Source organism: Pristiophorus japonicus, chromosome 3 (assembly GCF_044704955.1).
Source record: "Pristiophorus japonicus isolate sPriJap1 chromosome 3, sPriJap1.hap1, whole genome shotgun sequence".
Taxonomy (NCBI): Eukaryota; Metazoa; Chordata; class Chondrichthyes; family Pristiophoridae; genus Pristiophorus; species Pristiophorus japonicus.
In genome coordinates this window covers 279,650,785-279,667,415 of record NC_091979.1, presented here as the reverse complement: position 1 = coordinate 279,667,415, position 16,631 = coordinate 279,650,785, and the positions used below count along the sequence as shown (strand labels likewise).

The 16,631-nt window shown below is 40.2% G+C and overlaps 1 protein-coding gene across 4 annotated transcripts in view; it reads right to left on the bottom strand.

Annotated features, from left to right (window-relative positions):
* The window catches only part of mki67 (marker of proliferation Ki-67), a 57,963-nt gene that overhangs the window by 11,665 nt on the left and 29,667 nt on the right, over positions 1–16,631 (bottom strand). For all 4 annotated transcript variants that reach the window (XM_070876762.1, XM_070876761.1, XM_070876764.1 and 1 more), the window contains 6 exons: positions 14,736–15,363; positions 12,372–12,496; positions 11,975–12,149; positions 9,946–10,098; positions 7,561–8,348; positions 839–968 (listed from right to left, as the gene is read on the bottom strand). In XM_070876762.1, coding sequence (XP_070732863.1) covers positions 839–968; positions 7,561–8,348; positions 9,946–10,098; positions 11,975–12,149; positions 12,372–12,496; positions 14,736–15,363 — 1,999 coding nt within the window. The remainder of the gene's footprint in view (positions 1–838; positions 969–7,560; positions 8,349–9,945; positions 10,099–11,974; positions 12,150–12,371; positions 12,497–14,735; positions 15,364–16,631) is intronic.

Below are 16,631 nucleotides of genomic sequence, written 5' to 3'. Positions count from 1 at the left end.
TTCATGTATAGTAATTTCTTTTAAACAAAATTATATTCCATACACATAGATAAAGACAGGTTTCGTGTTCAATCGGCGTTATTCGTTTAAACCCAACACATGCGTAGAACCATAGTTAAGATCCCAAACTAGTGGGAGAATTAAATTCAGCGTCAGACTCTCTTCCTAATTAGTCACATTAAGTAAGTAAAACAAAAATAATATGTTTCATTATATAATTAATCTTTATACAGGGGGCCAGTGGAATTTTTTATAGCGCAGGAGAGGGGCCTCAGAAGCAAAAAGGTCGATAACTCCTGGTCTAGATGGTTAAGAGGCAGTTACTATTCTAAGAAGCCTGTTCAGATGTTTTAGATCAATTAGCCTATAATTCACAATTGATCTTGAGGTACAATTGCCTTTCTTCATCTATCAGCACTGTACTCAGACTGGTACTTTGATCACAGCATGCTGTTCCCCTGAGCTTGTGTAACTTAGACAAAGTCATATGGGTGGTGGGGCATCATAACTAATGGGCTCTTGCAGCTAGACACTGGATAGTTAGAAAAAAATGGAGATAAAATTGGCAATACGGAGATAAATGAGCTCAGGAAAATCTGCTGGGTAGAAGATTTGTGGACTCCCTGCTGGCTACTACATTAACCATGAGAACAGTCTTCACCCCTAAAGGACTTTCTCTTTATCCATTGGATTTAGGAAGATTATTTGAAAAAAGCCCAAAATCTGATTTAATTCCCTAGAAATTCATTAAAACCATTCCAACTGAATGAGATGCTTGGGGAAATGGTAAACTTAGCCCAATTCATAATTGTTTAATAATTCAGTTCTAAAAACATACCAGCTATTTCTCTCTCTGTAAAATCATCATGGCCATCCTTGGGAAATATTTGTGAACTTTCAGGCTGATCGGGTTGTTGCGTGCACTCTTCTTTGGAAGATTTGGTTTGAACTCGTTTTGTCCTAGTCACCTGAAGCAACAAAAATCCTTACTCACAAAATAGATAAATTGTACAGAATAATAGAGCTCGTCAAGATTCCTATACAGAATGATAGAGAGCTTGCAAAGATTTTGGTTTCACTCACCCAGCTCCACTCAATTTTAACCTAACTAAAAAGAATCACTAGCTAAATTAAGTACTTCATCATAGTTAGATGACCACGGAGCACCAAGACAAGCCCAACTGTATACCAGTACCTTGCTTGTTGGCCATACTTTAAGATCACTTACAATTCCTTAATGACCTTGAAATTTAGTTTGGTAGCCACACAAATTAGAGCAATTTCAAGCACGGGAACATACCTGAACAGAAGATTTTCTTCCTGGGACAAAAAAAGTAAATTGGGGCTAAATTCTCACCCATCTTAATCATCACGAAGCAAAGCAGACTCACAGGCTAAACTAGATAAAGGGTAGCATTTTAAGCAGATGCCCGTGTGTTGGGGAGACACCCATCTCCCTTTCTAGTGTGCAAGGTCTACTGCGGCAGACCACTTGGATCCAATAGCTATGCTAATTTTCTCAATTAAGAGAGCACAGTAAGCAAAGCTATGTGGAGAGCCAAAGCCTTTGGTATGGGTGCAACAGGCCATCTACTAAAGTGGACTTCACCTTCAGCCATCTCTATCTTGCCACGGGATCTAGATGAAGGAAGCAGAGAGTGAGGCAGACTCTGCTCAAATCTTCCGCATTTGAATCCGATTTACACGCTGGTGCCATTTTCATTAACACCACCTCTCAAAATCCTGTGAGGATGGCTCAGCAGCGAAGTAGCAGGTTCGGATTCACTGGAAGTTGGAGTTGCGAGCCTGCAGATGGGCAGCTCCCCACTAACTCGAAGCAGCAGTGGAGTTCAGCAGCTCAAAATGATTGAGCAGACCTATTTAGGATCTCGCTGCTCACCTCCGTAGTATGAGGAAGGGTTTAGAAAAGGTGCCCTAAACACTGCATACTTCACTAACTCCTCGTCAGTTTACCACAGCCGATAGAAATCTCATACAAGTGGTCGAAACAAAAAAAGAGTGCTAAATACTTAAAATATAGCTGCTTGGAATGTGAAAACACTCCAGGACAGTCAACAAGAAGACCTGAAAGGAGAAGTGCACTAATCAGTAGGGAAGCAAGATGGTATAATGCCAACATTGTTGCTCTTAGTTAAGTAGAATCTGACCATCACTCCTGGAAAGTAGCCATTGGTAGACATAGCATGGGGAAATGCAACAGTAATGGAACATTGCTCCTTAAAATGTGTATGAATCATCTGACTATCACCAACACATTAACTTCCAAGCAAATACAAAACTACAGGGATTTCAAACATTTGACTACATATCTGGTCCGCCAGAGGGATGTCAAAAATGTCAAGATAATTAGTCATGAGGTGAGCAGAGTGTTGGACAAGCCAGAGACTCAGTCTTACAGCACAGAAGGATGTCATTCGGCCTGCCGTGCCTGTGCTGGCTCTTTGAAAGAGCTGTTCAATTTAGTCCTAAGCCCCAGCTTCTTTCCCCCATAACTCTGCAAATTAGTCTTCAAGAACAGCTCCAATTGCCTTTTGAAAGTTACTATGGAATTGGATTCCATCACTTTCAGGTAGTGCGTTCCAGATCTTAACAGTCTACGAAAAGAAATAACTCCTCATTTACCCTACACAGGTACAACCTCCGAAATCCATAAACCTCAGGATGGAGGCCATTCGGTTTTTGGGTTTTTCCGGATTTCGTAGACGAAATCCGACGTCCCGAATCAGGAAACCCGTGGGTCGAGTTTTGGGGATTTCTGGATTTTCTGTAGTAAAGAAGAAAAGAAAAAGCTTCACCGAAATCCAAGATAATGCAAGATTGAGCCGATAGAAATACGCAGAATTTAAAAGTGAAGCCATTGCGATGTCCTTTGTCGTTCGACTTTAACCCGAACATTCCTCAAGTTTTGGCGATCTGCAAGGATGCGTTATTCAAAATGTCGGTGATCGACGCTCTGGCTTCTTACGACAGCAAAAGTGAGAACAACAACTCGGATGGGGAATGTGGAGGGGTTCCCAGCGAGGACACCGTGACTCATCTACACCCTCTTCATCTTGGAAAATTACCTTCACGAGTTGCCTGCCTCAAATTCCTCACCCGAGGTTGCTGTGAAGGTGCTTGGAATGTGTATCTCGGACGGCTCCTTGCTTCACTACTCTAAAATTTGAAGCTTTGTAGCGCTGATATTCTTCATTTGATATCCTCCTCATACCATGGATAAGTCTACCAATCTTAATAAAATCCCATGGGTTGTCCTACCCTTAACCAGATTTTTAATCTGTACCATGACTTTTCCTCCTGTTTTCTCAAGTACTTCATGCGCTGTTTAAAAAAAAAAGTTCGGTTTTCGGAACGTATTTCCGGATTTATAGACGTCGACTCCTGCGATCTGCAATGTCCGGTTTTCGGAAAATTCCTGTTTTCGGACGTTCTACCTGTACTTCTTTTGGCAATTATTTTAAATCTACGATCTCTGGTTACTGACCTACTTGCCAGAGGAAACAGTTTCTTCCTATTTGCTCGATCAAAACTCCTCAATTTTGAATGACTCTATTAGGTCTGCCATTAAGCTTTTCTGCTCTAAAGGAGAACAATCCTAGCTTCTCAAATCTCTCCACATAACTGAAATCAGTCATTCCTGGTACCATCTTGGCAAATCGCCTCTGTATCCTCTGCAGGACCATGATATCCTTCCTAAAGTGGGGTGCCCAGAATTGTACACAATACTCCAGCTGAACCCTAACCAGTGATTTGTAAAGCTTTAGCATGACTTCATTGTCTTTGTATTCAATGTCCCTGTTTACATCCCATACTAACTTGCCCTGCTACCTTCACGGATTTGTGAACATTCATCCCCAGGTCCCTCTGCTCTTGCAGCCCCTCAAAATAGAATCATTTAGATTATACTAACTCTCCATGTTGTTTCTCCCAAAGTGCATAATTTCACACTTATCTGCATTAAATTGCATTTGCCATGTGTCTTCCCATTTCACCTGACGTTGACTACTATCCTATTTATTACGCTGCAAGTTTTGTATCGTCCGCAAACTTCAAAATTGTACTCGCTATACCAAAGCCCAGGTCATTTATATATAAGAAAAGTAATGATCCTAATACCAATCCTTTGGGACCCCACTGCATACTTCTGCGTCAGAAAAACATCCGTTCACCACTAATCTGTGCCTTCTATCCCTTCGTCAATTACATACCCAAATTACCACCAGCCCTTTGATCCCCTGTACTTCTATGTTCCGAATAAGTCCGTTAGGTGGTACATACCCTCAAATGCCCTCTGAAAGTCTGTATATAACATCTACTGCACTACCTTCATTAACCCACTGTACTTCAAAGAACTCAACATCAGGTTAGTCAGACACCATCAAATAACTCAACATCAGGATAGCCAGACACTATTTGCCTTTAACAAATCCGTGCTGACTATCCCTCATTAACTTGCATTTCTCCAGGGATCCTGCAGACGGCTTTTCAATGCAAAAACCGCACATGCGCTGTATTTTGAATGGCCTTCGTGGCACCAAATCAAATTAGAGGGAACAATGGCCTCTAGTATTTTCTCCACCACTGCGGTTAGGCTGACTTGTCCTACAGTTACCAGGTTTATCCCTCTTCCCTTTTTTGTTGAACAGGACAGTCCTCTAGCACCACTCCCATATACAAGGAGGATTGAAAGATTGTGGTCAGATTATCTCCAAACTAGCTTCCCTAAGCAACCTAGGATGCATCCCATCTGGACTGGGTGACTTAACTATTTGGTAACTCCTTTCTATCTATTTTATCCTATCCAATCTCTCTACTCACCGCTCCTCTATGGCAACATTAACTTCATCCTCTTCTTTTGTGAAGATAGATGCAAAGTATTCATTCAGTACCTCAGTCATGCAGGGATAGTGGATGCATTGGTTGTAATTTACCAAAATTCCCTGGATTCTGGCGAGGTCTCAGCAGATTGAAAAACTGCAAATGTAACGCCCCTATTTAAAAAAGGAAGCACACAAAAAGCAGGGAGCTATAGACCAGTTAGCCTAACATCTGTGGTTGGGAAAATGTTGGAGTCCATTATTAAAGAAGCAGTAGCAGGACATTTGGAAAAGCAAAATTCGGTCAGGCAGAGTCAACATGGATTTATGAAGGGGAAGTCATGTTTGACAAATTTGCTGGAGTTCTTTGAGGATGTAACGAACAGGGTGGATAAAGGGGAATCAGTGGATGTGGTATATTTGGACTTTCAGAAGGCATTTTGACAAGGTGCCACATAAAAGGTTACTGCAAAAGATAAAAGTTCATGGGGTTGGGGGCAATATGGAGAGAGGATTGGCTAACTGAGAACAGAGAGTCGGGATAAATGGTTCATTCTCTGGTTGGCAACCAGTGGGGTGCCGCAGGGATGAGTGCTGGGACCCCAACTATTTACAATCTATATTAACGGCTTGGAGGAAGGGACAGTGTAATGTAGACAAGTTTGCCGACAATACAAAGATGGGAGGAAAAGCAACGCATGAGGAGAATACAAAAAATCTGCAAAAGGACAGAGACAAGTGAGTGGGCAAAAATTTGGCAGATAGAGTATAATGTTGCAAAGTGTGAGGTCATGCAAAGGATGGTACAGCAAGTGATCAGGAAAGCCAATGGAATCTTGGCCTTTTTTGCAAAGGGGATGGAGTATAATAGCAGGGAAGTCTTGCTACAGTTATACAGGGTAGGGGCGAGGCCACACCTGGAATACTGCGTGCAGTTTTGATTTCCATATTTACGAAAGGATATACTTGCTTTGGAGGCAGTTCAGAAAAGGTTCACAAGGTTGATTCCAGAGATGAGGGGATTGACTGAGGAAAGGTTGTGTAGTTTGGGCCTCTACTCATTGGAATTCAGAAGAATGAGAGGTGATCTTATCGAAACGTGTAAGATTATGAGGGGGCTTGACAAGGTGGCTGCAGAGAGGATGTTTCCACTGATAGGGGAGACGAGAACTAGGGGACATAATTTTAGAATAAGGGGCCACCCACTTAAAACTGAGATGAGGAGAAATTTCTTCTCAGAGGATTGTGGATCTGTGGAATTCGCTACCTCACAGAGCTGTGGAAGCTGGAACATTGAATAAATTTAAGACAGAGATAGACAGTTTCTTAAATGATAAGGGAATAAGGGGTTATGGAGAGCGGGCAGGGAAGTGGACTCGAGTCCATGATCAGATCAGCCATGATCGTATTTAATGGCAGAGCAGGCTCGAGGGGCCTTATAGTCTACTCCTGTTCCTATTTCTTATGTTTTGTTCTGCCAGCATAAGATTTCCTTTTTTGTTCCTAATTGGCCCAATATCCTTTAATTTTTCATATGTTAATCAAAGATTTTTCAGCTCCTTTTTAGGTTACCTGCTAATCTTCTCATATTCTCTTTGCCCTTGTATCTTTTTTCAATTCCCCTCTGCACTTGACATTTGCCATAAACCTCCTTTTTCTATTTCATTGTATTTCCTTTGTCATCCAGGGAGCTCTAGCTTTGGATGTCCCATCTTTCCTCCTCATGGGAATATCCAAATAGTTCCATTATGAAGACCACAAGATGAAAACTCCCTACAAAATTAAATGGCATCAAACTTGAAGCAGCAGGAGTAGAAGATCAGCTCAGTTAAGCTGTGCAATACAATCTCAACAGTCATTTCATGAATGCTTATAAGAAATTTGGAATTAATGTGTCTGAAGAAGAAATGTGTACCAGCCTACCCTGGAAAACTACATGTGCCACATAAAAGTAACAAAGGACACATGCAGTGAATAAGTTCACCTACCTAGGAAGCACCAAGTCATTCGATGCATTCCTACATGATGAGGTGAACCACAGGTTGTTTAAAGCCAGTAGTTCTATTGGAAGGCTCGGAGGTTATGGGAGAAAAGGGCATTAAACAGACAACAAAACTTATGGTCTATATGGCAATGATTATATCATTACTGTAAGTGTGAGATCTCTGGATCAATTGGTCAACGCATCAGAAAATGGAAAGATAATGAAAATTCAATGGTGGCAAAGACACTGGCGCCCTCAGAAGAGAAAATATGGCAGGCATAGAGACAGATAGCAAAGTTGCAGTGAAGGTGGCCTGATACTAAACTATCCAAAGAAGGTATTCTGCAGTGAACTGAAGTTTTGTAAACGCTTGTGTGGTCAGTCCAAAATATAAGGATTGCCTAAAGACCAATCTGAAAAAAATGTAAATGACATAGGAACATGATGCTCGTGCCAGGACGTGGCAAAAGATGATACACAATACACAATGACATGACAAAGCTTGAAGTACCTCATGTTCAACTAGTCAAAGCAAACAGAACCCAAAGGAAATCAAGGAAAGATCAGCCCCCAGGTCAATCTCACATCCTCACAAAAATCGGACTTTACAGTTATGAGAACCCACAACCTGTATTAAATTGGAGATGAATCATAGGCTGTCATTATCAATTAAGATGGACAAAATCATCAACTGAGTAATGCTTTCACAAGTATCATGCCATTTAAGATTTTATTTACCTCCGCTTCTGGTGCCAGACTTGCACTGCAACCAGTTCCTCTGGGAGGTGTTTTTGTTGTAGATGGTTGCCCAACATGCTGTTCTACAATCTGGATCAATTTATTTTCGGATGTTTCAGTTGTCAGTCCATCACCATACATCATCTCGAGTGGTGTAGATGGTTTATTTGTTGCTCTTTTGCTTGCACTTCTTTTTGAACTTTGCTGCTGCTCAGAATCTGAATTCCTTTCAGTTCTTATAGGAGTTGAAAACATTTCACCCAAACCACTATAGTCACAGCTTTCCCTCTCTTTTTCTGTTTGAAACATTTTTTTAATTCCAACATAGCTAATCTCAGGACTCTCTGCGTTTTGTTTAGGTTCAGCCATGAGCTTGTGCAGCCCAGCAAAATTTTTCACTGGCTTCCCTTTTACTCTGGGTGTCTTCATGATTCTTTGCACACCAACCATGTCAACTATTGGCTTCCCTTTTACCCTGGGTGTCTTCATGATTCTTTGTACACCAACCATGTCTTCTACTGGCTTCCCTTTTACTCTCGGCGTCTTCATGATTCTTTGTATACCAACCATGTCAACTACTGGCTTCTCTTTTACTCTAGGCGTCTTCATGATTCTTTGTACACCAACCATGTCATCTACTGGCTTTCCTTTTACTTTTGGTATGCTTTCACAAATATCATTTGAACTAGAAGAGAAGTCAGCTCTGCATTTCAGTAAACGTGAAACTGAATTGTTGTATCCTCTACTTCTTGTAGCAGAGATAGTTAATGGCGAGACAGCCATTACACCTAAAGAAAAATCAACAGACATCTTAAAGTGTGAAATATTTCAACATTGGCAAAAACTTTTACAACATTGCTTTTGATGCAACTGGTCATCACTTCTTACTGGATATATCAATCTGTAATTGTATTAAATAAATTATCTGTGCACATTTCCCTGCCAAATTTTTCCATTATCAATGCATTGTCCACATTTACAATGAAAACTGTCTATGCTCTCCTGGCCAACCTCCCATCTTCCACCCTACATAAATTTTAGCTCATCCCAAACTTGCCCCCGAGACCCGTTCACCCATCACCCTGGTCCGGCACCATCTAGTTTAAAAAATTTTCATCCTTGTTTTCAAATCTCTTTATGGCCTCGCCCATCCCATCTCAAACCTCTTCCAGCCCTACAACCAGCCAGGATCTCTGTGCTCCTCTAACGCATCCACAATTTTCATCGTTCCACCATTGGCAACTGTGCCCTCACCTGCCTGGGCCTTCAGCTCTGGAATTCTCTACTGAAATTTCTACAACTCTCTCCCTCGCCTCCTTTAATATGTTCCTTAAACCACATCTCGTCAACCAAGCTTTTGGTCACCTATCCTCATACCTCATGTGGCTCAATGTCAAACTTTGTTTAACACTTCTGTGAAGCACCTTGGGATTTTTACATTAAAAGATACTATGTAAATGCAAGTTGTTGTTTGTAAATTACACCACCGCCCCCACCCCCAACCGTGGAGGATTGTTGCACTACAGCACCATCTCTAGCAGGCAGGTGTAATTAGTTATATTATAAATGTACTTTAAAATCAAGACAGAATTATAATTGGAGCACCATTTTATACCCCACTTTAAAGACTACACTTGGTCTTGTCTCCCTTTGTGCAATGCCATGAGATTACTAATCTTGTATAAACAAGCATTATCTGTATAAACATTTGTTTGTCATTACTAGTTATCTTGATAGTATCTTTGCATAGCTTTCTATACTTGCCATAACATTTACATTTTATTCCTCCAGAAGCTGGGTGGCGCTGTGATCCACAACACCAACAGCTTTTATTTATCACACTTTACAGCCAACCAGTACCCTCTCCCATACCCACAAGCCTTGTAGCCGTCTGCCTGCATATTCTCCTTTGGTCATTATGCTTCAGGTTGGCCACCCACACCCCTACTCAACTAACTATCTGCTTGTTTTACCCAGTTTTGGGCTTCGAGCTGATCCCTTATCCACTCTCTACCTCATTGCCCATTCATGACTCAGTTACAATCCAGGTAGTCCCTTTCTTTGTCCTGCTCAGTACCCTTCTTATTCTTCGTTGGTTTCCCAGTACTAAGGTGCGACACCAGGAATTTGTTCTCGAAAGCATTTACTGCATTATTAAAAAAAAACACAGCGATTTCCAAGTTTAATGCTGGAAAATCAATTAAGTGGGGTAAAGATAGTGGTAAAGGGAAGGAGTGGGAGAGGCAATGAAAGCAAGCAGGTGTGGCAAATGCAGGAATGATGGGGGTGATGTGAAGAGATAAGGGATGAGATGGCATATAATGCTGAGGCAATGAGGGTTGAGAACTATCCTCTGAACATGGTAGCAAGTGGTATTACACTAACCAGTTTCTGCAGGTGTTTTGATAACAGAGTCTTCAAATGACTTCTGAGATATTGGAATGGCCAGAGCAGTCTGAGCATCATCAACAATGTTCGATGTACATAGTACTGGATTTGCTCTCTCATTCGTGGGAGTACTGAACATGTCAGTTATACCTGTTGAATATTATTAAAAGTTTATATCAATGTACACGTTACATAAATACAATACTCTGTCAAATCTAGTCACAACTTTAAAAGGGACCAATAGGATAGTCCCTTATGGAAAGGCTTGTCTCCTAATTTAAATTCCTCTTCTAGAATATATAATAGTTTTCAATACGAAGGAACAATTTGGTTGTAAAAAGTCAAATTTCTGCTAAGTTTCATTACACATGCAAGTTATAATTTGTTTTAGAATCTTACTGTTCCAGATAATGTGTATAGCTGCATCATTCTACTGTTTTGGTGGCTCATTTTTAGAAACCATATGGTTTTTTGCCAAGAAATGGAGCCATAAAAAAACCCTGGATCCAAAATTACACTGTAGGATGTCGGTGCACTAAATGCTCACACATCTGAAATTCCCTTCTCTTAGTGGAGGAGTTAGCCATAAATTGGATCTTGCCTCAGATAAAACATCAGGAAGAATTTCAAACAAATACATTAAGATTCATATGATGTACCATGCTGTCCTTTCTAATGCTTCTATATCCCTTGAAGTATGGTGAACAAATCTATACACCATACTCCTGAACTGGTATCACCACTAATCTGTGCAAAGTCCCTAAAACCTGTAGTTCATTACCTTCCAGACACATCCCAGTACTAGATTTGCCTTAATAGCTGCCTCACATTAACCAGATGCTTGCCAAGTATGAGCAATGATTACTCCTAAATCCTTTGCAGTCTCTGCCAACAGAAATCTTTCATCTCTTTTCCCCGATTCTACTATTTTCATCCCAATTGTGTTATTTTTGTTAGCCACTGTTTGAGTGATCACACCCTTGCCTGAAATTTTAATTATGTCACTTGTATCTGGACAGCCCCATCCCTATTTATCTTATGACCATATTTTACATGTTTACTGTTATGCTTTACCCAGTTATCTACACTGAAATCCACCCATGTATCATTCCATCATAATTTGTCAAAGCCCCACAAGTAAAAGTAAATTTCCTTTCTAGTCATTACATGGTCAAAGAACTTTGAATGAATGATCAGCAAATTTAAACACACCGCCTGCTACATATCATTCACATACTGTAAAGATGACTGTACGTAACAGCAATAGGAGATTGTGCCACCACTCACATTGCCCCGCTTAAATACCAATGCAGAGATATCCACCTGTGGGGTGATTAAGAGACACAGGCAGAGGGGAGTGCTTTGTGCAAAACACAGAGTGAGAAAGAGCAACAGCAGCAGCAGAAAGTTAGGGAGATGCTGGCTCTTAACTAAAGTGTCTTAACACACAGATCACTCAGGTCTTTCTTCTGAAACAATAAGGCAGAGAGAGAAAACATGCAGACACGGAGAACCTAATTGCTCATCCTGCTGTTCATGTGGAAACTCTAGGCGCATCTGCAGCAGAGACCGTAGCAAAAGCTGCTGCTACACTGGCTGTATTGTGAAGAATAGGAGCCAGGCAGTACAATTGTAACGATTTATGGTGAAGCAGTCAGCACAAGGGAAACAAAAAGTGAACAAATTGTAACAAAATAAGCTTTCTGTAACTGTTTAAAGTACCTGCTGGGTCCTTTAAATTTCTTCACCACTGGATGCGTACTTTATCTGGGCGCAACTGACATCCACCGCAACTGAGTTTGTAATTGAATGTACATCACCACCTCATTAAAACATCAGGCCAGAATACTGCCGAAAAATTGGGTGCTATGAACTGAAAAATTCAGCCCATCGCATTGGATGAAACTACTTTAATGGCCTCACTTCCACAGGAAGTTTAACTTGATCAACAGTAAAGCAGTTTCAAAAGAATACCTCAATACAAAATATAAAACTAATAAGTAGTCCCTCAAGCAGTTTGGTTTACCTGTAAAGCTTTCATCCATGTCATAGTCTTTACGTCTCAGTGAAACAGTTCTTACTATCCGTGGGGCCTGTCCATTTGGCTTAATAGTAGCAGCTTGTGACTTGCCAATGACTATTGTTGCTGGGGAAGCAGCATGGCCAGTACTAAAGTGACCTTTCACTAAACGAATAGGTGTCTGTTGAAACAAAATGTTACATTTTTTCCCTGACAATGGTTTTTTAGGACATTAATAATGTCATTAGAACAAAAGCAGAAATCAATGAATTAAAGTTTATACTCCTATATCCAGACCAGTTATTTTACAATCAAGACCATATGTTTGCAGTTAGCTTGAAATATACAATAATTCTATGAAAAGATTATTTAATCATCATTTCCCATTGCATACTAGACAAACCTTTGCCACTTTCGAAGAGACAATATTCTTGGTCCGTTTTTGTGTCACAGCAGATTTCTTTCCAGCACATCGCAACTGAGGTCTTGCCACTCCTTCCTTCACTACCTGTGCCCATGACTTGCTCACTAAAATAAAATTGCATATATACAAATCAAGAAACATCAAAGAATCAAGTAAACTCTTCTGCTGATTTATCTACCTTAGGTCAAACACATTTAATTCTGTGAAATAGGCTCAATCTCCAGATACAAATAAGATATTACCCAAATCACATGGAAACTATGCCTTTAGGAAAATTCATGCTGAGCACTAGGTGGTTATTCCGTTGTATATAATATACTTGTGTCTCTGGGCCATGTGAAAGCAAGCTATACAATAAAAACAATCATACTGGGTTGGAAAGGAAAACAAGAGAGGATGAGAAAATAGCTTTTCATGCAAATACCATACTTCTTTCATGTAAACATACTGCCCCAAACCGATTTTTCAGATGAACTGAAGACCACCGGGTAGTCACAGCAGGAATAAAGTGACCTCTAACATTTCCTGGTGGTTTCCACAAACAAGGTCAGTGCCTCGTGTGCATCACCTAAGAGATAGTTTATTCTCAGGAGGTAGAAGCACACTGACATAAAAATTTCTAAATACAATAACGAGATGAATGAAAAAAAAGATAGCGCTTCAAACAATCTTACCTAAATGCCAAGCAAACATTACCAGCATGTAGGTTATTCATAGATTTGTTTGCTCAGTATCATGTAGGGACAACCGGAAGAATAATTTTTTTCAATTTTTAAAATGCTTTGCATAAACCAAGACACCAGTAAGAATAGTAACCCCACTACCATCTTCAGTAGGAAGAAAGAGCTGCATCATGGAATCTCAAATTGATGTGTCACCAATTAATCAGCACCTGAAGATACAGGTTAATCCAGTGGACTGATATCATGCTCATGAAACTAATGGACAAAATACTCCCATTAAAAGCCTTCATGGCAGGCTTTCCCGGTCATCCAGCTGTACCAATTAGTCTTGGAATTCTTGATTCAAGGCCAACCCATACAACACGAGGTCACTGATTGGAAGCTGTGGGTAACCATGCCAAACCTGACCATTTATCCAAGTCAAGCAGTCTCTCCCTACAAATGAATCTTAATGTACTGGCTGACCAAGTTCAAGCAACACTCAACCAGATCTTCCTTGGCTAAGAGAGAAACACTAGAGTGAGTCAATATCCGATCCAAAACTTAAACAATCTGTGCTTTGAAGGGTAATTGGTAAAGATCAACAAACTACTATCCTCCAACAAATGGAGAACACCCAGGGCTACTGCCTGCGTAAATGAGTTTCGAGCAAGAATTCTGAGTTTCATGTATTGGAAAGTGGCCACGAGTAATTACGTACAACCCAGCTATCAAAAAGCAAAGTGATCACTCCTAAATGAAGAGTGCATTCATGTGGGCTGCTTTCAGCTGCTAATCTCTACATCTAAACTGAAGTCCCATGCTAATCTGGCACAACACTCAGCTCCAGTTTACAACATACTGATTTTAGTTTTTTTTAAAAATCAACTAAAATGACATTACCATTTATAAACTGTAAACATATGAAGCAGAAGCACTCATACAGTGTAGCATAGTTGGGAGCCAAAATAAAGGAATTCAGCAAAAATGTTCATTCTTTTTTTTAAATCAGTGTTATCACTAGGCTTAGTGTATTGATATCAATACACTTTTTTTTTTGGGGGGGGGGGGGGGGGGGAGGGGGAAGCCATGCAATGTTTTGCAAATATGTTGGTGATATAATTCTTCAAAACAATTGCTCCCAGTATTGCCACAAGCTCAAAATACTCTCCATACAGAACCCAAGTTTAGATAGGCAAAATCTGCAATCTAATTGCATTACTGAATTCTCTACCCCAGAGAGCTGTGGATGCTTAGTCGTTGAGTATATTCAAGACAGAGGTCGATAAATTTTTTGGAATTAAAGGAATTAAGGGGATAGTGCAGTAAGGTAGGGTTGAGGTAGAAGATCAGCCATGATCTTGTTGAATGCCAAATAGCTCGACGGGCCAAATGGCCTACTCCAGCACCAATTTCTTATGTTTTAATAAGTATTTTTCATAGTTCAAGTGAAAGTATTTCAAAAATTTCTCTCACTATGCTTTACTGAAATCTGCTTAGTTACATTCCACATCATGTAATCAATGGCAGGTAAAGTTTTAGTCCTGTCGAGCTGTAATTTCCCCCCCTCTCCCACCAAAAAGACTATAAAAGCAGTTATCAACTTTTGAGGTTCTTCATCATTGAAAATGGTACAACTCTAGTTAGCTCCAATAAAATATAAATTTAAGAAAAGCCATACCCAATAGGTTAGCAGCTGAAGCTCCACTCTGCCTCCTGGAGCGTATTGCTGAAAGTAATGAAGCACTTTTTCTAGTGCTTTTTCTGGAAGGTTTTTTCCCGGAAGTTGCCACCAAACTTGCTTTCTGCTGGGAAGACATAGACTGGGGCAAGATGGGAGGAGTAGCAACATGAGAGATGGAGAAACGCCCACGTACATGTGGCAAACAATCAAAGGATCCTGCAGCAATTGGACTGGACATTTTATTGGTTACCAATTTTCTGGGCGACAAGGTAGGTGACTTCTTGGCAACAGATAATTTCTTGTTAGTTGATGAGGACATCTCGCTTTGTGAAGGCGTTCTTGCAGCAGGTGACCGCTTGATGGAAGGCAAGGAGGGTGTTTTTGCTGCAGGTGACTGCTTATTAACTAAGGAGGGTGCCTTGGTTGATGCTAGCGCCTTGTCCGAAGGTGACTTCTTTGCTGGGGACTTCTTTGCTGGTGACTTTACGTCGGTTGTTAACGAAGACCTCTTGCCTGGTGAAGGAATTTTGGCAGGTGACTTCTTAGTTTGCCTCGGAGAAGCACCTGCAGAAGGGACATTTGACCTTCCAGAACGCGGGTATTTTTCATTTAGCTCACTGAATTCCTGGGAAATAAAATGGCATAAACTGTATTAATTTAGGCAAGATTTGATTATAAAAAAAAGCTACTTGATGCTTGCAGCTTAATGGGAATTATACTATCCAAAATGCCATCTGATTTAAATATCAAATATTGAAAAGGATGATAAATTGCCTTCCAAGATGAATATATGCAAGGACCCTACAATTCTGGGGATCTTAAAAAAACAATTTCTGTAGCGAGCCCAACTAAATTCTGCAACATAAAAATGTAGTTTCTATTGTAGTTCTGTACAGGGGAGTATCTCAATCTAACATTTAAAAAAAACATCTCAGTATAAAAAACATTTTTATACTACTGTATAAAAACTGCTAAATTGTTTTTATTTTGAACGATCAGACATTTGAATCTATTTCAAAGCAGTTTATTGTACGCGGTCTCTGTTTTCCATGTGTTCATTAGCAATAGCTTAACATTCAGAAGTCTTATTGACTTTTTCTTTGGCCAAGCGAGACAAGTAAATATTAAATGGCAGTTAGAAAAATTGGCAGCTCCTTTGTTTTATGTGCAGATATCTACAACACATTTTCTAGTATGATAGCCCAAGTCCAAGCAATTTTCAACTATTCCCAACCATTTTCTGGCCCACAGACATTAGCAATGGCAGTTCCCATTCAGGCCAGTAAACAATAAATAACATTGCTCTCCCTGTAAACACAAACTGAACTGCTCAGCCTACTTGCAGCCAACTTCTTTCAGGTGAAAAAAGTTATTTGATACTCCGCGTCCACTGGTGTCAAAAGCACTGTGAAGCCCATCTCTTGCCTATTTTAGTACTTCATAACAGAGCAGCAGCATTACCCAATTCAACTTGCCCTTAAAATGAGTGAGAAGAAGTGGTTGTCTGATTCCACGGGTCAACCAGCTTTATAAGTTTTCAGCTCGCGTACGGATTTTCTAAAGCAGAAATTTTAAAGCACCTCTTTTAGCAATTTTGTTTTCTATTGTTTATTTCTTTAAATTTCAACTCCCGTTCAAAAATACTTTCACACAATAATTGGGTCATGCCAAATTCTTGCCACAAGGTGGTACTGTCACCAAGCTTCTACATTAAAATGTTTATTTTTAGAATACCCAATTGAAGGCACTGGATGGTGCTGTGGGGAAACAGGAACATTGCAGTTGTACGCAGAAGTGCCACGGTGAAGTTTTACATTATACATCAATAGATTGCCCAATAATCAACTACCAACTGAAAAGGATGTAACCTGAATTCCCATATTGCTAATGTTT